The 25,847-nt window shown below is 34.4% G+C and overlaps 1 protein-coding gene and 1 long non-coding RNA gene across 2 annotated transcripts in view; both read left to right on the forward strand.

Annotated features, from left to right (window-relative positions):
- The window catches only part of LOC134691416 (uncharacterized), a 32,869-nt gene extending 13,948 nt beyond the window's left edge, over positions 1-18,921 (forward strand). Inside the window, exons 2-6 of the long non-coding RNA XR_010102130.1 lie at positions 1,522-1,663; positions 4,927-5,110; positions 8,509-8,583; positions 12,147-12,170; positions 18,832-18,921. This is a non-coding gene — a long non-coding RNA (uncharacterized LOC134691416). The remainder of the gene's footprint in view (positions 1-1,521; positions 1,664-4,926; positions 5,111-8,508; positions 8,584-12,146; positions 12,171-18,831) is intronic.
- A 4,983-nt stretch (positions 18,922-23,904) lies between these two features.
- The window catches only part of LOC134690242 (uncharacterized), a 56,859-nt gene continuing 54,916 nt past the window's right edge, over positions 23,905-25,847 (forward strand). Inside the window, exons 1-3 of the mRNA XM_063550219.1 lie at positions 23,905-24,024; positions 24,584-24,685; positions 25,313-25,420. Coding sequence (XP_063406289.1) covers positions 23,905-24,024; positions 24,584-24,685; positions 25,313-25,420 — 330 coding nt within the window. The remainder of the gene's footprint in view (positions 24,025-24,583; positions 24,686-25,312; positions 25,421-25,847) is intronic.

The raw sequence follows: 25,847 nt of genomic DNA on the forward strand, positions 1-25,847 counted from the left end.
ACCTACTGTATCACTAGCCTGTCAACACTGAGGTTGGGAGTTCAATTCCTACATGGGGCTGGAGCACTTGACCTACTGTATCACTAGCCTGTCAACACTGAGGTTGGGAGTTCAATTCCTACATGGGGCTGGAGCACTCGACCTACTGTATCACTAGCCTGTCAACACTGAGGTTGGGAGTTCAATTCCTACATGGGGCTGGAGCACTTGACCTACTGTATCACTAGCCTGTCAACACTGAGGTTGGGAGTTCAATTCCTACATGGGGCTGGAGCACTTGACCTACTGTATCACTAGCCTGTCAACACTGAGGTTGGGAGTTCAATTCCTACATGGGGCGGGAGTACTCGACCTACTGTATCACTAGCCTGTCAACACTGAGGTTGGGAGTTCAATTCCTACATGGGGCTGGAGCACTCGACCTACTGTATCACTAGCCTGTCAACACTGAGGTTGGGAGATCAATTCCTACATGGGGCTGGAGCACTCGACCTACTGTATTACTAGCCTGTCAACACTGAGGTTGGGAGTTCAGTTACTACATGGGGCTGGAGCACTCGACCTACTGTATCACTAGCCTGTCAACACTGAGGTTGGGAGTTCAGTTCCTACATGGGTCTGGAGCACTCGACCTACTGTATCACTAGCCTGTCAACACTGAGGTTGGGAGTTCAATTCCTACATGGGGCTGGAGCACTCGACCTACTGTATCACTAGCCTGTCAACACTGAGGTTGGGAGATCAATTCCTACATGGGGCTGGAGCACTCGACCTACTGTATTACTAGCCTGTCAACACTGAGGTTGGGAGTTCAGTTCCTACATGGGGCTGGATTACTCGACCTACAGTATCACTAGCCTGTCAACACTGAGGTTGGGAGTTCAATTCCTACATGGGGCTGGAACACTCGACCTACTGTATCACTAGCCTGTCAACACTAAGGTTGGGAGATCAATTCCTACATGGGGCTGGAGCACTCGACCTACTGTATCACTAGCCTGTCAACACTGAGGTTGGGAGTTCAATTCCTACATGGGGCTGGAGCACTCAACCTACTGTATCACTAGCCTGTCAACACTGAGGTTGGGAGTTCAATTCCTACATGGGGCTGGAGCACTCGACCTACTGTATTACTAGCCTGTCAACACTGAGGTTGGGAGTTCAGTTCCTACATGGGGCGGGAGTACTCAACCTACTGTATCACTAGCCTGTCAACACTGAGGTTGGGAGTTCAGTTCCCACATGGGGCGGAAGTACTTGACCTACTGTATCACTAGCCTGTCAACACTGAGGTTGGGATTTCAATTCCTACATGGGGAAGAAGCATTCGACTCCAATCTTAATTGACTAGGAATGTCAATTTTTCTACTGAAGGTTGGTGGTCGCTCTCCTGGCACCCCAATTCCCTACACCAATAAAAACAGCCCAATTGTGTTGAAAGTGACATTAAACATTAATCAATCAATCAATTATAAAGTGTTATTTTCTTTTCTAATTGAAATGAAACATTTATATTTCCAGATTGAACATCTATTGTTTGTATATATTTGATCCTTGTCCAGTCAATTAGATAATTGTCCAGTCAATGTGAACCTTGTCCAGTTAATTAGATAATTGTCCAGTCAATGTGAACCTTATGCAGTCTAGTTGCTATATATTTAAGGTAAGTGCACATTAAATATATGTAAACTATATGTAGGACTATTTACTACTGAAATTTGTTAGAAATGTAAGAGTGTCTCAACTCTAAAAGGATAATAAACATATAGTTTTTTGTCGAGCCTGCAACTCTTGTTGCAGAAAGTTGGACATAGAGATAGTGATCCGGCGGCGGTGGTGTTAGCTCACTTCTTAAAAGCTTTATATTTTAGAAGTCCAATGTCCTTGACCTCATTTTTATGGTTCAGTGACCACTTGAAAAAAATGTTCAGATTTTTTGTAATGTTGAATTCTCTCTTATTATAAGTATAAGGATTACTATATTTGGTATGTGCGTACCTTGCAAGGTCCTCATGCCCGTCAGACAGTTTTCACTTGACCTCGACCTCATTTCATGGCTCAGTGAACAAGGTTAAGTTTTGGTGGTCAAGTTCATATCTCAGATACTATAAGCAATATGGCAAGTATATTCCTTGTATGGAAGGACTGTAAGGAGTACATGTCCAACTGGCAGGTGTCATCTGACCTTGACCTCATTTTCATGGTTCAGTATTTATACTTAAGTTTTTGTGTTTTGGTCTGTTTTTCTCATATTTTATGCAATAGGTCTACTATATTTGTTGTATGAAATGATTGTAAGGTGAACATGTCTAGCTGACAGATGTCATCTGACCTTGACCTCATTTTCATGGTTCAGTGGTCAAAGTTAAGTTTTTCAGTTTCGGTCTTTTTATCTGATACTCAATGCCATAGGTCAACTATTTCAAGTGTATGGAAATATTTTATGATCTATATATTAGTTGCGCAGGTTTTATTTGACCTTGACCTTATTTTCACGGTTCATTGCTCAGTGTTAAGTTTTTGTGTTTTGGTCTATTTTTCTTAAACTATAAGTATTAGGTCAACTATATTTGTTTTATGGAAGCATTGTTAGCTGTACATGTCAGCCTGGCATGGTTCATCTGACCTTGACCTCATTTTCATGGTTCATTGGTCTTTGTTTAGTTATCTTGGTTAATGTAATTTTTATGTACAGTTGTAATAAAGCTTTATACTGAGGACTATCAAATTAATATCAATGATTAGTAAAGAAGGCGAGACATTTCAGTGTGTGCACTCTTGTTCATTCAAAATACTGTAACATTAAACAAGACACAAAAAAGCCGAAAGAATAATTATAAAATTATATTCCTACAAATATAGATTGGTTGAACAATATCATTGAATTTGTGCTAAATTAAAAAAAAATGTGAAATATATATGTCAATGCCAGAGACAGTAACCAATCAGTGAAACATGTTAAAATGGTCCAATATGTCAATGAGACAGTAACCAATCAATGAACTACAATTTTGTATGTTAAAATGGTCCCATATGTCAATGACACAGTAACCAATCAAAGAAACATGTCAAAATGGCCCCATATGTCAATGAGACAGTAACCAATCAATGAAACATGTCAAAATAGTCTGATATGTCAATGAGACAGTAACCAATTAATGAAACATGTCAAAATGGCCCCATATGTCAATGAGACAGTAACCAATCAATGAAACATGTCAAAATAGTCCGATATGTCAATGAGACAGTAACTAATCAATGAAATGTGTCAAAATGGTCCCATATGTCAATGACAGTAACCAATCAAAGAAACATGTCAAAATGGTCCCATATGTCAATGACAGTAACCAATCAATGAAACATGTCAAAATGGTCCCATATGTCAATGAGACAGTAACCAATCAAAGAAACATGTCAAAATGGTCCCATGTGTCAATGAGACAGTAACCAATCAATGAAACATGTCAAAATGGTCCTATATGTCAATGAGACAGTAACCAATTAAAGAAACATGTCAAAATGGTCCCATGTGTCTATGAGACAGTATCCAATCAATGAAACATGTCAAAATGGTCCCATATGTCAATGGGACAGTTACCAATCAAAGAAACATGTCAAAATGGTTCTATATGTCAATGAGACAGTAACCAATCAAAGAAACATGTCAAAATGGTCCCATTTGTCATTGAGACAGTAACCAATCAATGAAACATGTTAAAATGGTCCCATATGTCAATGAGACAGTATCCAATCAATGAAACGTCAAAATGGTCCCAAATGTCAATGTGACAGTAACCAATCAATGAAACATGTCAAAATGGTCCCATATGTCAATGAGACAGTAAGCAGTCAATGAAACATGTCAATGAGACAGTAACCAATCAAAGAAACATGTCAAAATGGTCCCATATATGTCAATGAGACAGTAAGCAGTCAATGAAACATGTCAAAATGTTCCCATATGTCAATGAGACAGTAACCAATCAATGAAAGATGTCAAAATGGTCCCATATGTCAATGAGACAGTAAGCAGTCAATGAAACATGTCAAAATGGTCCCATATGTCAATGAGACAGTAACCAATCAAAGAAACATGTCAAAATGGTCCCATGTGTTATTGAGACAGTAACCAATCAATGAAACAGGTAAAAATGGTCCCATATGTCAATGAGACAGTATCCAATCAATGAAACATCAAAATGGTCCCATATGTCAATGTGACAGTAACCAATCAATGAAACATGTCAAAATGGTCCCATATGTCAATGAGACAGTAAGCAGTCAATGAAACATGTCAATGAGACAGTAACCAATCAAAGAAACATGTCAAAATGGTCCCATATGTCAATGAGACAGTAACCAATCAATGAAACATGTCAAAATGGTCCCATATATGTCAATGAGACAGTAAGCAGTCAATGAAACATGTCAAAATGGTCCCATATGTCAATGAGATAGTAACCAATCAATGAAACATGTCAAAATGGTCCCATATGTCAATGTGACAGTAACCAATCAATGAAACATGTCAAAATGGTCCCATATGTCAATGAGACAGTAAGCAGTCAATGAAACATGTCAATGAGACAGTAACCAATCAAAGAAACATGTCAAAATGGTCCCATATATGTCAATGAGACAGTAAGCAGTCAATGAAACAAGTCAAAATGGTCCCATATGTCAATGAGATAGTAACCAATCAATGAAACATGTCAAAATGGTCCCATATGTCAATGAGACAGTAACCAATCAATGAAACATGTCAAAATGGTCCCATATGTCAATGAGACAGTAAGCAGTCAATGAAACATGTCAAAATGGTCTTCAACAATAGACAATATAACATGTTTTATAAATTTTCATATGTAGGAAAGACATTTTAAAATAATTATTTCAATCTGAAAATAGAAACATTTATGTTTTCAGTTAGAACATCTCTTATTGATATATATTTGACATTTGATCCATGAACAGTGATTATCAACAGATAGTTTTTACATACAAAATACCAGAACACCAATAGTAAACCCAGAGAGGAATGAAAATCCAATACCAGAACACCAATAGTAAACAAGAGAGGAATGAAATAATTGTACATTTTACCTTTATTGTAAGTTTATTTTATCGAAACAGGGAGATAACACACAAACATTGATATGTTTAAAAGAAACATTCAAAACAGTCATATTTAAGTGATGCATATATTGTACGTATATAAGACTGGACGGGTTAAAACAAGAATTTAGAAATCGTATTTTGCTGCTTCTTCAAAATGAGGTAAATTAATACAACACATCAACAAATGATACTATGAAATTAAGTTTTTTTTCCCACTTTTTATAGACAATATTATGTGTTTTATGAGGGGCTGGCAGAACAATACTTATTTATGACTTGTATCCAGTGATTTATTATTAGGTTGTATATATTGCGATATTATAGTATTAATGTATGGACTTTTTCATATTGTCCCTGTAACCTGCCCGAGGTGTTAATAATGGCCAAGGATGGTTGTAATGGCCCTGAGGCAACGCCGAGGGCCATTACAATTGTCTGAGGCCATTATTAATATCAAGGGCATGTTACAGGGCCAATATGAAAAAGTCCATATATTGATACTTTTATTAACCAACTATAAAGGCAACTTCATTCAATAACAGTCTTCGAGTCTCGGATCCAAAATTATACAGCTATCCACACACTACAACAGGACCAATGCAGAAAAGCCCGTTTCATAACATTTCTATTTTAAAAATGGTTTTAATTCTTTGATTAAACAAAGAGTAAGAAACTTACCGTGAAGAAGATACAGGAATTTCATAGCTGAACTTCAACTTGTCTTTTCGCATTCAATTTTGCATGGAATTTTAGTCAACATTGTGACTGTCGGATGTAATTTCTGATTTCTCATCCAAGTACTTAATTTTATGCTATTAAAATTCATTTCATCTAGCAAATAAAAAGTAGCTGGGAAGAATAAATCAGACAGTTTAACTATACTAAAGTCTGCATTCTGAGGATTGAACAACGGAAATGAAACAGTGATAATAATCGAAAGTCGTACTCGAAAAAGGCTGTGAAATATTTCCGTTTCAAGTCGTTACAAAACGATGTCAATGAACATCATTTTAAAAACTTGTTTTTATGATATTAAGTTTAAAAAAAAATAAAAAAAATGTCATGCTTATTTAAAGAAATAAACGACATTTTGATTTAATCAATGTCCCGTTTCATCTGTTCATAATGCATGACTGTGATTTCGTAATGCACGGGTGTGATTTCGTAATGCATGGCTGAGATCTCGTAATGACTGGCTGTAGCAATTTCTCCGTTCATAATGACCAAATGTCGAAATTTTCCTTTTATAAAGCATGGGCATTTCTATACATACATGTAGTAAGTTGGTTAATAAATACATTTTCTTTTTAGTTCACCTGGCCTAAAAGTCTTTTGGGGTCGTTAACTTTTACAAAATTCTCTTACACTACTGGGCCAAATTTGACCACACTTGGCCACAATCATCATTTGGGTATCTAGTTTTAAAAAAAAAGTCTGATGAACCCCTCCTGCCAACCAACATGGCTGACATGGCTGACATGGCTAAACATAGTACATAGGGGTAAAATGCAAGTTTGGACTATTATCTTGAAAACTGATATGAATGGAAAAAATAATGAGATCTACATATTATTTATTACTTCAAAACTGGCAGACAATTTCTTATCATGCTTATAGGAGTTTATGACGATGAATGATGAATTTTACAGATTTCTTATCATGCTTATAGGAGTTTATGACGATGAATGATGAATTTTACAGACTAATATCTGAAAAACTTTAATAGATAGAGAGAAACTTTATATACCAAAAATGATCTGCAAAGTCTACATGGTCCAAATCGTCAGACGACCCCTTATCGTAATTAATGCCACTTAATGACGATTTTTTTCATTTTTGCATTTTTGCCTTAAATCTGAAAAAAACCCATATAATAGATAGAAAGTAAATTAATGTAAGTAAAAGTGTTTATCAGGACAAGATGTACAAATAAGTAAAAAAAATCGTGAAATCGTCTGAGAACCTCTTATTGGAGTTATTGCCCTTTGATAATGATTTTTACCACTTTTTTTTTGCATTTTTGCCTTATATCTAAATAACTCAAATAGATATATAGAAACTAAAACAAGCAAAAATGATCATAAACACTTGATGAACATATATATTAAGTAGCAGAAATGATAAATTATCTGTTCTTGTCATAGCAACTCCTCTGAAACCACAAAACATAATTTCATGAAACTTCGTAGATAATTAAGACATAATATGTAGATGTGCATATCCTCTAGAAATTTTTATCAGTTGACTTTTGTAGGAGTTATTAGTCTTTAAAATTAGGACTGGATGAGATTTTGTTTGCCCAGTGACAGTGTGGGGGCGTGGGGTATGTGAGCGTGTCCTTTAGTAAAAGAGTTATCGTATGAAGGATGATGAAACAGTTATCCCCAGTCCTAAGAACAAATATATAAACAATACTAACATGACGTCCTTCAAACGCTTTGAGTACATACCCGTGGTAAAATATAATGAATATATTGCATTGGCTGTTCCGATCATACTCCCAGTCATATGTTTTTTTAATGAATGAAGTACACGACGTCATAGAATGATGATGTTATAATTTAATTAATTTACGGGAAAATACACGCTTTTGATACCGAAAATCATCACAACAAGGAAACATAAACAAACGATGCAAAAATGTGGTATAAGCCCATTTTTTTATATACATAGAAGGCATATAAGTAAGTTATCATTAAAATTCATCGAAATCTATCTTTATAAGTTTTGTGAATAGTTTGAGCATGTCACTTATTCTGTTTGCTCCGTTCTTTTACGCCAATCTAAAAGTGCGTGAATTTATGGGAACGGCAAATAATGGCCTCCACCTAGGGCGCTTCGATCCAAAAAAGTAGCCGTATTTGTCCTATTAGAATCGAAATAATTCATGGGGGCTTGAATATATCTAGATTTTACCACGGGTTGTCCCTTTATGCCGATAATTTTACCCCTCGCTATCGCTCAGGGTAAAATATTTGTCATAAAGGGCCAACCCATGGTAAATTAACGATATATTCAAGCCCCAATGAATTATTTCTTAATTATAATAAGGTCTCCCAACAGCCTTCAAAATTGCTCAAAACCCATACCATATTATAATATAAAAATCTATAAAAAGCACTGATATGATAAAATGTGGAACAATTCAAAAGAGAAAATCAACAGCCTATTACAACAATGAAAAAGCAGGGGGGATACACCTACATGTACCAACAACAACCACTACACTACAGGTTCCTCGACAGGCACATACTCAGATTGTAAACAGATCAATTGTTTGATGTGATTGTCATGATGTCCTTGCTTATTTGTTGACAGTTTAGAGAGGCTTGAAATTAATAGATATAATATTGTCTTAATGCTGGTAAATAAAACTTTTGAAACTTTTAGGTCTGCGGAAGTGCAAATGATTGTCTTGTGTTTGATGGAAAAAATCACACCCTGTTTGTAGAATACCTCATTTAGGTAAGTACTCAGATATACAAGCTATTGAGTTTAGTTTTTAGCTCAGCTGGCCTATAAGGCCATGTGAGCTTTGGCCATCCCTTTGCGTCGGTCGTCTGTCCTTCTTCCAGTGTAAACGTAAAAACACAGGACCAAAAAGTGACCTAAATAAAAATGAAAGTATGTAAAAGATTTATCTGCAATGAAAATTTCAAACCAAATGGACAATCCCATTTTGAGTTATTGCCCCTGAAATAATGATTGTTATTAAATTTTCTGTTTTTTGTTTTTGTTTATCTTGAAAAGTTGTAAAGATAAAAGGAAATTTCAACTATAAAAGTGTTCAGCAAGTTTAAAAAGATCTACAAATAAGTCAACTGAACAAAATTGTAAACTGATCCCTTATAGGAGTAATTGCCCTTGGACATGTTGAAAGATGCAGAAACTATGATAGATACATGTAGATATAAACCTTTAGTGGCAAGAATGTCCCACAAAGTAAGATTCCCGAAAATGTTAACTTGAACGAGGATATATACAGGAGGTATTTTCCTTGAAAGATTATTTAGCAAACATTTTTGGTTTTTGCAGACACTATGATCATGATGACAGATACCAACAAACTTTAAATGTGAAAGATGTTTACCAACATTAGATCTTCAAATAAGACAGCATGATCAAAATTGTCAATCCACCTTTATGAGTTTGGCTGTCCCTTTGGTATTGTTCACGTCTCTTTTATAGTTATTGCCCTTGTTTGGCATTTCCTTGCCATTATTTCAAAATTATAGGAGCTAGGTTAAAACTGTAAACTAAAAATTATCAGCATGACAAGATGTGTCCACCCTGAAAATTTGTAAAAACTTACCACTTTGTTTTTGCCTCTGAAATATCTATTTTTTCGAATTTTGCGCAGTTGGTGGCTGCTATGATAAAAACTATAGGAGCTAGGTTAAAAGTGTAAATTTCAAAAAGGTACATCACAACAAAATATATCTAACGGTAACTTAAAAATTGGAGAAAAATCGGTCACCTTGTTTTATAGAGTTATTGCCCCTGAAAAATAATTTTTTGAAGTGTTTTGCTGTTATTGATAATTATGTAGGAGCTAGGTTAAAGGTGTAAATTACAAAAATTATCAGTTGACAAGATTTTATTATGTTGAAAAAAATATGTCAACCTGTGTTTTTGAGTTATTGCTCCTGAAAGATACTTTTTAGCTCACCGGGCCCGAAGGGCCAAGTGAGCTTTTCTCATCAGTTGGCGTCCGTCGTCCAGCGTCCGGCGTTAACTTTTACAAAAATCTTCTCTTCTGAAACTACTGGGCCAAATTTATCCAAACTTAGCCACAATCATCATTGATGTATATATCTAGTTTAAAATTTGTGTTTTTTGACGCGGTCAACCAACCAAGATGGCTGCCATGGCTAAAAAAAGAACATAGGGGTAAAATGCAGTTTTTGGCTTATAACTCAAAAATCAAAGCATTTAGAGCAAATCTGACATGGGGTAAATTTGTTTATCAGGTCAATATCTATCTGCAATGAAATTTTCAGATGAATCAGACAACCCATTGTTGGGTTGCTGCCCTTAAATTGGTAATTTTAAGGAAATTTTACTGTTTTTGGTTATTATCTTGAATATCATTATAGATGGAGATAAACTGTAAACAGCAATAATGTTCAGCAAAGTAAGATTTACAAATAAGTTCACATGACCAAAATGGTCAGTTGACCCCTTTAGGAGTTATTGCCCTTTATAGTCAATTTTTAACCATTTTTCCTAAATGTCCATGATCTTTTACAAAAATCTTCTCCTCTGAAACTACTGGGCCAAATTTAACCAAACTTGGCCACAATCATCATTGATGTATCTAGTTTAAAATTTTGTTTTTTGACTCGGCCAACCATCCAAGATGGCTGCCACGGCTAAAATAGAACAAGGAGGTTAAATGCAGTTTTTTGTTATTACTCAAAAACCAAAGCATTTAGAGCAAATCTGACAAGGGGTAAAATTGTTTATCTGGTCAAGATCTATCTGCCCTGAAATTTTAAGATGAATGGGACAACTAGTTGTTAGGATGCTGCCCCTAAATTGGTAATTTTAAGTAAATTTTGCTGTTTTGGGTTATTATCTTGATTATTATTATAGATAGAGATAAACTGTAAACAGCAATAATGTACAGCAATTTAAGACTAAAAAAATAGTCAAAATGACCAAAATGGTTAATTGACCCCCTAAGAAGTTATTGCCCTTTATAATCAATTTTTAACAATTATCATAAAATTTGTAAATTTCTACTAACATTTTCCACTGAAACTACACGGACAAGCTCATTATAGATAGAGATAATTGTAAGCAGCAAGAATTTTCAGTAAAGTAAGATGTACAAACACATCACAATCACGTAAACACAATTGTGTCATGAACTGTCTGCTTCCTTTGTTTAACATTTAATTCACATATACCAAGGTGAGCGACACAGGCTCTTTAGAGCCTCTAGTTTTCTGTTTTTGCCTGTTATTTAAAAAAAATAGGAGCTAGTTAAAAGTGTTAATGATAATACTATCAGCATGGCAATATCTTTTTACTCAGATTTTCCAGTTTTGCACCATCTGAAATATTGATTTTTACATGTTTTTGCTTACTACTTCTGTTCTCATGCCTGTCGGACAAATTTCAGTTGACCTTGACCTCATTTCACAGATAAGTGGACAAAAAGGTTAAGTGTTTTGGTCAAGTCCATATCTCAGAAATAAGCAATAGGTCTATATTTGGTGCATGAAATGATTGTAAGGTGTATGTATCCAACTGCTAGGAGTCATCTGACCTTGACCTCATGTTCATGGTTCATTGGTCATTATGAAGTTTTCCTTGTATAGTTTGTTTTTTAAATACTATAAGTACCAGGTCAACTATATTTGATCCATGGAATGATTGCAAGGTGTACATGTCTGTCTGACAGGGATCATCTGTCCTTTACCTAATTTTCATGGTTCTTTGGTCAATATAGAATTTTAATGATTTGGTCTGTTTCTTGTATACTACTAGCAAAAGATCAACTATATTTGGTGTATGGAATGATGGTAAGGTTTACATGTATTTCTGGCTTTGTTTATCTAACCTTGACTTAAGTTTTGATTTGATCATATTAGGTTTATGTGATACTTGTAGTAAAACTTTATATTTAGGAATATCAACATAAATGGTCAGTAAAGTAGGCGAGAAATGTCAGCGTATGCACTCATGTTTGCAGTTTTGACTGTTAACTAAAAACCTATAGGAGTTAGATTAAATATGTAAATTGCAAAAATTATCAGCAACACAATGAGTTACCAGTATGCACACATGTACAAATCGTAGTTAGCAAACAAGCGATAATTTCACCAGGTGAGCGACACAAAATAGTGGTTAAGAATTGACATAGTCTTTTAGATGTAGCTAGTTCATGTATTTGGATTAGATTCATATCTAAAAATATAAGGTCAGTAATTCACAAGTCCATAAGGATCATGTATTTTCAACTGACATTAACAATTATAACTCAATGACAACTACACATAGTTTTTATTTTCTATTTTTAGGTTATAATGGAAAATTGGAATAAGGTAAGATTGACTTTTTAAGTCAAATTCTCATGTGACCTTTTATTTCCATTTTCTTACCAAAAATACATGTATTTGATAATTTGCATCTCCCAGACACCATAATACTAAAGGAAATTCCTAGATTGACTTTGTTTTAATACAGTTACTTTAGAGTGGAGTTTGAAGGCATCACTTTAATTAGATTTCATATTAGGTTACTGTCTCTTTATTTTACTATCAACATCTTTTTTATTCAGTCTACATATCATTAGTTACACAGTGTGCAATTGTCCTAATACAAAAATTTATCGTGTCAATGAAATTCATATTGGCCAAACTTGATATGAATTTTATTGACCCGATAAATTCCATATTAGCATGATTAGGACAATTGCACACTGTGTAACGAATTTATCTGATGTTGTGATTTCTTTCACATATTATTATATTCAATTTCAATTTTAGGACAATATCAACCAAATTTAATTAGGTTTTTCCACTTTTCTGTGGAAAGACCTATTGTTTTTCTTCTGTTTTTTTTTTTTCTTCCGCCTAATTTTGTTCTTGCGATAAACATTTGTTTCACAATATGCCGCTTAGATATTTGGTATATGATATCGAACAGTTTTTAAAATTTACCCTGCGTAAATGAATTCTTTTCTTTGTAGGAGTTATCTTCCCAAAAACTGTTTTCCTTGTGAGCGCAACTCCTTCGCAACCGTAAAATATTATGACAAATTTATTTTACAAAAGTGCTCTTTATATCCTTCGCATGATTTGTCCTATTTTGACCGAAGTGATATGAACGCTTCATATGAGAGTTATTTCCCCTTATGCATTTGATATAAGTGATATGCATTTCTATCTTGTAAACCATAAGTGCTAGAGACCTAGGATCTTTTTATTTGAGGTCCTTGGTCCAAAAAAAAAATGAAAATTAGGTCAAGGTCAAAGGTCAAGGTCATATTCTAATTTTTGAATTTGGCTTATTCTCTCTTATTTCCAGAAACGGTATAAGATAACGACAAATTATTTTACCTAAATTGAGTGTTGCGACATGTCGTTACACGTAAATATTGGTTGCAAGGGTACATTAAACGTAAAAGGGAGTTTTCTCCCTTTTTGTATTAAAAAATACGTGTATGGTGATATAACTCATTAACCAACTATAAATAAGACTTATAGTCTTTTGATTTGAGGTCCTTGGTTTGTGACCTTGAAATCGAGGTCAAGGTCATAGGTTAAAAGGACGTTCTATAATTTGACCTCCTCTTTAAATTCATATAAATACATCATAAAGCCATAGGAACTAATATTATTAACTGATTTTTACTATATCAATATCAAAATAGATCTTTACTAGTGGAAAGACCTTCAATTGTTCTCTGAACAATTGGTTTTTAATTATTATAGATATTCTTAAATCCCAAACTGTGAAAATTTTTAAATATTAGGACTATAAAGTTACTAAAATTGTATTTGTTTTATTAGGTCAATGGTATAAGGGAGATAATTCCAATTGGCGTAATAAGTAAGGAAGATAATTCCAATTGACGTGATAAAAAATTGTACTGTAATTTATTAGGGCAATATCAGACAATCAAATTGCGAGAAATTACTCTGAATCAGGATAAATAATTTTATCATTAAGTAAGCATGGTGGTATTTCTAATAAAAAATTAGTAAGGAAATGCTGAGAAAGTACCAAGGGGACAACTAAAGGTGTTAATGAATGACAAATACAACTACATATCACCAAAAATATAACAATGCATAATGAGTTTGACCCGACTTATCAAGTCATTTTCCGGTTTGCTGGTGAAACAAAGAAAACACTTGTTTCTATAATGCAAAATACACAAATATCTGATAAATAGATTTTCAGATTGTAGACTGTCAACTGCTTGAGATTGTCATCGTTTTGATGATATTTATATTGTAAACCTTCAACTGCTTGACACAATATGAAGCGTCTGAACTCAATCGTTGTGCTCGCATGAAAAACATGTAGACAACCTGATAATCGGTACATATCCTCTCTGCCTGAATGTTATTTGAGGTGAGGATACCCTCGATTTATATAGTTGTATGAGGTGAGGATACCCCACAATTTATATAGTTATTTGAGGTGGGGATACCCCTTATTCATATATTTATTTGAGGTGAGGATACCCTTGATTTATATAGTTATTAAAGGTGAGGATACCCTTGATTTATATAGTTATTTTAGGTGAGAATACCCTTGATTTATATAGTTATTAAAGGTGAGGATACCCTCGATTTATATAGTTATTTGAGGTGGGGATACCCCTAATTCATATATTTATTTGAGGTGAGGATACCCTTGATTTATATAGTTATTAAAGGTGAGGATACCCTTGATTTATATAGTTATTAAAGGTGCGGATACCCTCGATTTATATAGTTATTTGAGGTGGGGATACCCCTAATTCATATATTTATTTGAGGTGAGGATACCCTCGGTTTATATAGTTAGAGTTTAGGATACCCTCGATTTATATAGTTACTAGAGGTGAGGATACCCTTGATTTATATAGTTATTAAAGGTGAGGATACCCATGATTTATATAGTTAAAGGTGAGGATACCCTCGATTTATATAGTTATTAGAGGTGAGGATACCCTTGATTTATATAGTTATTAAAGGTGAGGATACTCTAGATGTATATATTTATTTGAGGTGAGGATTTCCTAGATTTATATAGTTATTTGAGGTGAGGATACCTTTGATTTATATAGTTATTAGAGGTGAGGATACCCTCGGTTTATATATACACATGGAAAAAAGTATTGCAACACCTTGATTTTTTAAAACTTGAAAAATCAGCCTATTTTTTTGGATGAAATATAATAAAATATGTGTATAATATTATTGAAACATAGTTTATGATAACATTGGCATTGAAACGAACAAAAAAACAATTGAAAAAAATGATTTATATAACCACAATTAATGAATTTAAATACCAAAATGGAGTGTTTTTTGTACCAAAAAATGGATTTTATAACTTTTACTGTAGTCGAAATTTACAATGTCAGACATTTCAAAATTAATCCTCAGATGACTGTTCATATCATGGTTGATCGTTATACGCCAAAGAATTAGTACTGTGTGCGCAGCCTCCATTCAAACGGATAACCGCATCTAAACGTCTTCTGGTTCCTGCCATAAATCGACTAATTTGTTGCTAAGGTAGCAGCAACCATTTCTGATGAAAGGCATTGTTTATTTCATGATGTGTTTGAACTGGGGTGTCCTTTCGCGCACTTTCCGCCAAATAGTGTCCTAAATATGCTCGATATGGTTGAAATCCGGGCTACGTTCGTGCCAAGAAAGATGACCCGAATTCCATTTGAACATTGGATCTTCCTCTACGATGCTTATTTCCAACTTTGGCGAGCTCTGCACTACATTGGATACGGAAAACTGTGTGTCTGTTCGTTAGCAAAGGTTTCCGAAATGGTCTTATCACATGATAACCAGTAGCGATGAGTTGATCTCGAACAGTTCTTGTTAAAAGGCTGCTGTATGGCCACCACTCTCTTTTTAGGACTGTCTTGTATGCAATGGGTTTCCTTCTGACCAACCTTTATTATGCTTGATTTTCCTTAGCAAATGGTATAGAGGGTCTTCAATATCTCGGAATGTCTTTAACAGCGTTTGTTGCCTGATTTATTCTCAAAACGGCTTATAGTGAAATGGTGATGACCAACAATACGTACAGTTTTTACAGCGACATCCCTGCTTCCCTTATGCTGATAATCTGCCATCTTGCTGCAGTTAACAGTTGTCAAGGACCCATTATAAGGTGTCAATCACATAACTTTAAACATTTGGTTATTTAAAGGGTTGAAAACAATGAGGATAAAAACAACTGTTTTGCTGTTTACCGGTACAGTAGCTGCATGTGCAGATAAAAAATTATTGAGCTATTTATTGATTTAACTCGGGTGATACTCAAATAATGTTGAACTAGTTCTATTTTACCAAATTATATCCCAAAAAAATGAAAAGTGATTTTTAGCTCACCTGGCCCGAAGGGCCAAGTGAGCTTTTCTCATCACTTGGCGTCCGGCGTCCGTCGTCGTCGTCCTGCGTTAACTTTTACAAAAATCTTCTCCTCTGAAACTACTAGGCCAAATTAAACCAAACTTGGCCACAATCATCATTGGGGTATCTAGTTTAAAAATTGTGTCCGGTGACCCCGCCAACTAACCAAGATGGCCACCATGGCTATAAATAGAACATAGGGGTAAAATGGGGTAATATTGTTAATCAGGTTAAGATCTATCTGCCCTGAAATTTTCAGATGAATCTGACATTCCGTTGTTAGGTTGCTGCCCCTGAATTGGTAATTTTAAGGAAATTTTGTTGTTTTTGGTTATTATCTTGAATATTATTTTAGATAGAGATAAACTGTAAAAAGCAATAATGTTCAGCAAAGTAAGATCTACAAATAAGTCAACATGACCAAAATGATCAGTTGACCACTTTAGGAGTTATTGCCCTTTATAGTCAATTTTTAACCATTTTTCGTAAATCTTAGTAATCTTTTAGAAAAATCTTCTCCTCTGAAACTGCAGGGCCAAATTATTTGAAACTTGGCCACAATCATCATTGGGGTATCTAGTTTAAAAATTGTGTCCGGTGACCCCGCCAACTAACCAAGATGACCGCCATGGCTATAAATAGAACATAGGGGTAAAATGCAGTTTTTGGCTTATAACTCAAAAACCAAAGCATTTAGAGCAAATCTGACGTTGGTAAAATTGTTAATCAGGTGAAGATCTATCTGCCCTGAAATTTTCAGATGAATTGGACAACCTGTTTTTGGGTTGCGGCCCCTGAATTGGTAATTTTAAGGAAATTTTGCTGTTTTTATTTATTATATTGAATATTATTATAGATATAGGTAAACTGTAAACAGCAATAATGTTCATAAAGGTCAGATTTACAAATAAGTCAACATGACCAAAATGGTCAGTTGACCTCTTTAGGAGTTATTGCCCTTTAAAGTCAATTTTTAACCATTTTTCGTAAATTTTATATATCTTTTACTAAAATCTTCTTCTCTGAAACTGCTGTGCCAAATTGATCCAAACTTGGCCACAATCATCTCTGGGGTTTCTTGTTTAAAAAATGTGTCTGGTGACCTGGCCATCAAACCAAGATGGCCGCCACGGCTAAAAATAGAACATAGGGGTAAAATGCAGTTTTTGGCTTATAACTCAAAAACCAAATAATTTAGAGAAAATCTGACATGAAGTAAAATTGTTAATCAGGTCAAGATCTATCTGCCCTGAAATTTTCAGATGAATTGGACAACCTGTTTTTGGGTTGCGGCCCCTGAATTGGTAATTTTAAGGAAATTTTGCTGTTTTTGGTTATTATATTGAATATTATTATAGATATAGGTAAACTGTAAACAGCAATAATGTTCAGCAAAGTAAGATCTACAAATAAGTCAACATGAACGAAATGGTCAATTGACCCCTGTAGGAGTTATTGACCTTTGTAGTCAATTTTCAATCTGCTTCCTTTGTTTAATATTCACATAGACCAAGGTGAGCGACACAGGCTCTTTAGAGCCTCTAGTTTAATTTCAATTTCAATTTGGTGTTGCAATACTTTTTTCCATGTGTATAGTTAGAGTTGAGGATACCTTCGATATATATAGTTATTTGAGGTGAGGATACCCTTGATTTATATAGTTATTTCAGGTGAGGATACCCCAAATTTATATAGTTTTTGGAGGAGAGGATACCCTCAATCTATAAAGTTATTTGAGGTGAGGATACCCCCGATTGATATAGTTATTTGAGATGAGGATACCCCTGATTTATATAGTTATTAGAGGTGAGGATCAGATACCATCGATTTATATAGTTAGAGGTGAGGATACCCCCGATTTATAAAAGTTTTTTGAGGTGAGGATACCCCCGATTTATATAGTTAGAGGTGAGGATACCCTAGATTTATATAGTTATTAGAGGTGAGGATACCCTAGATTTATATAGTTATTAGAGGTGAGGATACCCTAGATTTATATAGTTATTAGAGGTGAGGATACCCTAGATTTATATAGTTAGAGGTGAGGATACCCTAGATTTATATAGTTTTTAGAGGTGAGGATACCCTTGATTTATATAGTTATTTGAGATGAGGATACCCTAGATTTATATAGTTATTAAAGGTGAGGATACCCTAGATTTATATAGTTATTAAAGGTGAGGATACCCTAGATTTATATAGTTATTAGAGGTGAGGATACCCTAGATTTATATAGTTATTAGAGGTGAGGATACCCTAGATTTATATAGTTAGAGGTGAGGATACCCTAGATTTATATAGTTAGAGGTGAGGATACCCTAGATTTATATAGTTATTAGAGGTGAGGATACCCCTGATTTATAAAAGTTTTTTGAGGTGAGGATAGTACCCTAGATTTATATAGTTATTAGAGGTGAGGATACCCTAGATTTATATAGTCATTTGAGGTGAGGATACCCTAGATTTATATAGTTATTAAAGGTGAGGATACCTCTGATTTATATAGTTATTTGCCATGCAGGAGAAGAAATAATTATTGCTTCATTTAACAGTTATTTCATTCATATTTCATTACAATTTGTTAAATGTTAAATCTATGTTTTACTTACAGAAACTTTTCACAGCTGCTCAGGATGGAAATGTAAACGATGTGAAAATATGCCTACAGAATAAAGCAGACATTGATTATCAAGGAGTAAGTAAAATAGTCTCGCTAGGTACAATAGTAACATCCAAATTAGTAATAGAGCAAATTAATTATGTACAGTAAAAAACATACTACAGATAACTTCAGAACATAGTAGATCTTACTTGAAAAATATCAATTACATAACTACATGCTACTTCAAAATACAGCAAATTTGAACAGAATAAAATACAATTGCATGTGACTTCGAAACCTGTTAGTTTAGAATAAACAGTATAAAACACTAATAGAATGAAATACAATTACATGGTACTTCAAAACCTGATAGTTGGACATAATCAGTATAAAACACTAATAGAATGAAATACAATTACATGGTACTTCAAAACCTGATAGTTGAACATAAACAGTATAAAACACTAATAGAAAGAAATACAATCACATGCTACTTCAAAACCTGACAGTTGAACAAAAACAGTATAAAACACTAATAGAATGAAATACAATTACATGTTACTTCAAAACCTGATAGTTGAACATAAACAGTATTAAACACTAATAGAATGAAATACAATTACACGTTACTTCAAAACCTGTTAGTTTAGTATAAACAGTATAAAACACTAATAGAATGAAATACAATTACATGTTACTTCAAAACCTGTCAGTTGAACATAAACAGTATTGAACACTAATAGAATGAAATACAATCACATGTTACTTCAAAACCTGACAGTTGAACATAAACAGTATAAAACACTAATAGAATGAAATACAATTGCATGCTACTTCAAAACCTGACAGTTGAACATAAACAGTATAAAACATGTACTTTAAATAACTTAACACAACTATAAGTCACTTCAAAACATGACAGTATGAACATTAACAGAATAAAACACAACTATAAGTCACTTTAAAACATGACAGTATGAACATTAACCACAAACACCTGACTACTTCGAGTAAATAGACAAACCACACCAACCACAAATACCTGACTACTCCGAGTAAATAGACAAACCACACCAACCACAAATATCTGACTACTCCGAGTAAATAGACTAACCACACCAACCACAAATACCTGACTACTTCGAGTAAATAGACAAACCACACCAACCACAATTATCTGACTACTCCGAGTAAATAGACAAACCACACCAACCACAAACACATGACTACTCCGAGTAAATAGACAAACCACACCAACCACAAATATCTGACTACTTCGAGTAAATAGACAAACCACACCAACCACAAATATCTGACTACTCCGAGTAAATAGACAAACCACACCAACCACAAACACATGACTACTCCGAGTAAATAGACAAACCACACCAACCACAAATACCTGACTACTTCGAGTAAATAGACAAACCACACCAACCACAAATACCTGACTGCTCTGAGTAAATAGACAAACCACATCAACCACAAATACCTGACTACTTCGAGTAAATAGACAAACCACACCAACCACAAATACCTGACTGCTCTGAGTAAATAGACAAACCACACCAACCACATATTCCTGACTACTTCGAGTAAATAGACAAACCCACCAACCACAAACACCTGACTACTCCGAGTTAATAGACAAACCACAACAACCACAGACATCTGACTACTCAGGATAAATAGACAAACCACACCAACCACAAATACCTGACTACTCCAGAGTAAATAGACAAACCACACCAACCTCAAATACCTGACTGCTCCGAGTAAATAGACAAACCACACCAACCACAAACACTTGACTGCTTCGAGTAAATAGACAAACCACACCAACCTCAAATACCTGACTACTCCAGAGTAAATAGACAAACCACACCAACCTCAAAAACCTGACTACTCCAAGTAAATAGACAAACCACACCAACCACAAACACCTGACTGCTTCGAGTAAATAGACAAACCACACCAACCACAAATACCTGACTACTTCGAGTAAATAGACAAACCATACCAACCACAAACATCTGACTACTCCGAGTAAATAGACTAACCACACCAACCACAAATACCTGACTACTTCGAGTAAATAGACAACCATACCAACCACAAACACCTGACTACTCCGAGTAAATAGACTAACCACACCAACCACAAATACCTGACTACTCCGAGTAAATAGACAAACCACACAAACCACAAATACCTGACTACTCCGAGTAAATAAACAAACCACACCAACCACAAATACCTGACAACTCCGAGTAAATAGACAAACCACACCAACCACAAACACCTGACTACTCTGAGTAAATAGACAAACCACACCAACCACAAACACCTGACTACTCCGAGTAAATAGACAAACCACACCAACCACAAACACCTGACTACTCCAAGTAAATAAACAAACCACACCATCCACAAATACCTGACTATTTCGAGTAAATAGACAAACCATACCAACCACAAACACCTGACTACTCCGAGTAAAAAGACAAACCACACCAACCACAAACACCTGACTTCTCCGAGTAAATAGACAAACCACACCAACCACAAATACCTGACTATTTCGAGTTAATAGACAAACCATACCAACCACAAACACCTGACTACTCCGAGTAAAAAGACAAACCACACCAACCACAAACACCTGACTTCTCCGAGTAAATAGACAAACCACACCAACAACAAATACCTGACTACTCCGAGTAAATAGACAAACCACACCAACCACAAATACCTGACTACTCAGAGTAAATAGACAAACCACACCAACCACAAACACCTGACTACTCCGAGTAAATAGACAAACCACACCAACCACAAATACCTGACTACTCCGAGTAAATAGACAAACCACACCAACAACAAATACCTGACTACTTGGAGTAAATAGACAAACCACACCAACCACAAATACCTGACTACTCCGAGTAAATAGACAAACCACACCAACCACAAATACCTGACTACTTGGAGTAAAAAGACAAACTACACCAACCATAAACACCTGACTACTCCGAGTAAATAGACAAACCACACCAACCACAAATACCTGACTACTTGGAAACCACACCAACCACAAACACCTGACTACTCCGAGTAAATAGACAAACCACACCAACCACAAATACCTGACTACTCAGAGTAAATAGACAAATCACACCAACCACAACACCTGACTACTCCGAGTAAATAAACAAACCACACCAACCACAAATACCTGACTACTCCGAGTAAATAGACAAACCACACCAACAACAAATACCTGACTACTTGGAGTAAATAGACAAACCACACCAACCACAAATACCTGACTACTCCGAGTAAATAGACAAACCACACCAACCACAAATACCTGACTACTTGGAGTAAAAAGACAAACCACACCAACCACAAACACCTGACTACTCCGAGTAAATAGACAAACCACACCAACCACAAATACCTGACTACTTGGAGTAAATAGACAAACCACACCAACCTCAAACACCAGACTACTCCGAGTAAATAGACAAACCACACCAACCACAAATACCTGACTACTTCGAGTAAATCGACAAACCACACCAACCACAAATATCTGACTACTCCGAGTAAATAGACAAACCACACCAACCACAAACACATGACTACTCCGAGTAAATAGACAAACCACACCAACCACAAATACCTGACTACTTCGAGTAAATAGACAAACCACACCAACCACAAATACCTGACTGCTCTGAGTAAATAGACAAACCACATCAACCACAAATACCTGACTACTTCGAGTAAATAGACAAACCACACCAACCACAAATACCTGACTGCTCTGAGTAAATAGACAAACCACACCAACCACATATTCCTGACTACTTCGAGTAAATAGACAAACCCACCAACCACAAACACCTGACTACTCCGAGTTAATAGACAAACCACACCAACCTTAAATACCTGACTACTTCGGGTAAATAGACAAACCACACCAACCACAAATACCTGACTACTCCGAGTAAATAGACAAACCACACCAACCACAAATACCTGACTACTTCGAGTAAATAAACAAACCACACGAACCACAAATACCTGACTACTCCGAGTAAATAGACAAACCACACCAACCACAAATACCTGACTACTTCGGGTAAATAGACAAACCACACGAACCACAAATACCTGACTACTCCGAGTAAATAGACAAACCACACCAACCACAAATACCTGACTACTTCGGGTAAATAGACAAACCACACCAACCACAAATATCTGACTACTCCGAGTAAATAGACAAACCACACCAACCACAAATATCTGACTACTTCGGGTAAATAGACAAACCACACAACCACAAATATGACTACGCCGAGTAAATAAACAAACCACACCAACGATAAACACCTGATAACTCCAAGTAAATAAACAAAACACACCAACCACAAACACCTGACTACTCCGAGTAAATAGAAAAACCACACTCTTAATTCCTTTTTAATCATATTATTATTCTAAATCTGAAAATATAACTTTTTTTTTTTTCTTTAAAAAAATATTTTATTTTAATAAATAATTATTTTGAATCTACACAAAATCATGTTGTTAATCATACAGGTTTAATGAACAAATATTTGTAATAATTATATAAAGTTGGGTCTCATTTTACTCATATTATTGTTCTGAATCAGAAAATATAACTTTTTTACAAGTTTATTAAAAAAAATTATTTTATTAGAATGAATGATTATACTGAATCTACACTAATTCCTGTTGTTAATTAGACAGTTTTAATTAACAAATATGTGTAAGAATCATATAAAGTGGGGTCTCATTTTGTTTGTTTTGTTCTACTGAATCCATTGATATAATTATTTTACACATTTCTTGAAAAAAATATTTTTTTAAGATATCAGGTTTAATGGAAGTTTTGACATTTCACAACAAAAACTGTTTATTTATTGTTTATATACAATATAAATACAAGTGTGACTGGTCATTTTATTCAGTTTTGACCACTGATTCATGTGATATATATTTTGTTTATATTTATTACACAACATTGTCCAGTTTATCAGACAAGTTTTGATGTCAGTTGTATTATTCCAGAGGTTTGGAGGGACAGCATTAATGTTGTCTGCCGAGGGAGGACACCTGGAGGTCTGTAGACTCCTCATTGATAGAGGATGTAAGATCGACATCACAGCAGTATGTTATCTACTTAGTCTGATCACATTACTATTAATCTACACAAAATCATGTTGTTAATTAGACAGGGTTAATGAACAAATATTTGTAATAATTATATCAAGTGGGGTCTCATTTTACTCGTATTATTGTTCTGAATCAGAAAATATAACTTTTTTACAAGTTTATTAAAAAAAATTATTTTATAAGAATGAATGATAATACTGAATCTACACTAATTCCTGTTGAAAATCAGACAGTTTTAATAAACAAATATTTGTAAGAATCATATAAAGTGGGGTCTCATTTTACTTGTTTTGTTCTACTGAATCCATTGACATAATTATTTCATAAATTTCTTGAAATTTTTTTTTTTTAAGATATCAGGTTTAATGGAAGTTTTGACATCTCACAACAAAACATGTTTATTTATTGTTTATATACAATATAAATACAAGTGTGACTGGTCATTTTATTCAGTTTTGACCACTGATTCATGTGATATATATTTTGTTTATATTTATTACACAACAATGTCCAGTTTATCAGACAAGTTTTGATGTCAGTTGTATTATTCCAGGTTACTGGTGGATGGACAGCATTAATGTTGTCTGCCGAGGGAGGACACCTGGAGATCTGTAAACTTCTCATTGATAGAGGATGTAAGATCGACATCACAAATGTATGTTATCTACTTAGTCTGATCACATTACTATTAATCTACACTAAATCATGTTGTTAATTAGACCGGTTTAATGAACAAATACTTGTAATAATTATATAAAGTTGGGTCTCATTTTACTCATATTATTGTTCTGAATCAGAAAATATAACTTTTTTACAAGTTTATTAAAAAAAAATATTTTATAAGAATGAATGATTATACTGAATCTACACTTATTCCTGTTGTTAATTAGACAGATTTAATGAACTAATATGTGTAAGAATCATATAAAGTGGGGTCTCATTTTACTTGTTTTGTTCTACTGAATCCATTGATATAATTATTTCACACATTTCTTGAAAAAAATATTTTTTTAAGATATCAGGTTTAATGGAAGTTTTGACATTTCACAACAAAACATGTTTATTTATTGTTTAGATACAATATAAATACAAGTGTGACTGGTCATTGTATTCAGTTTTGACCACTGATTCATGTGATATATATTTTGTTTATATTTATTACACAACAATGTCCAGTTTATCAGACAAGTTTTAATGTCAGTTGTAGGATATGTTGTATATTATTGATATTGACAACAAAGTATTGTACATTATAGTTACATGTTATTTGGTTATATTATAGAACAGTGGATACACAGCTTTACATTTGGCTGCTCGGCAGGGATATCTACAGATCACAAAATGTCTGGTAGAACAAGGAGGTGCCAGTCCCTTGGTTACAACACATGAGGTAATATTTTATAGTATATGCCCAGTGTTCAATTAATTTATGAATCACTTTACTGATGGTGTGTAAAATCTGTTTGGTACAATGTTTGTATTGTTATAGATGTTAACCAAGATACAACACATAAGTGATATTTCTGGCAAATTTGAGTTAAGATATTATAGACCTGTCTAGATGCATATAGATTCTACCACTGTCTCGAGTGTAATACGATATATATCCACTCGAGACAGTTAAATTTTCAAATTTGAAACGCGAGGCTTCAAGCCTTGTGTTTTAAATATTTCAAATTTAACTGTCGATGCTATGTGTATGAGCATACTCGTGCAGAAATGTGATTTTGACATTCTTTTTTTTTTTAAAAAGGGCACCAACTTTTAAGTCAAATGTAAGTTATATCAAAATGACAAAATGACCAAAATTAGGTGAA

Source organism: Mytilus trossulus, chromosome 11 (genome assembly GCF_036588685.1).
Source record: "Mytilus trossulus isolate FHL-02 chromosome 11, PNRI_Mtr1.1.1.hap1, whole genome shotgun sequence".
Taxonomy (NCBI): domain Eukaryota; kingdom Metazoa; phylum Mollusca; class Bivalvia; order Mytilida; family Mytilidae; genus Mytilus; species Mytilus trossulus.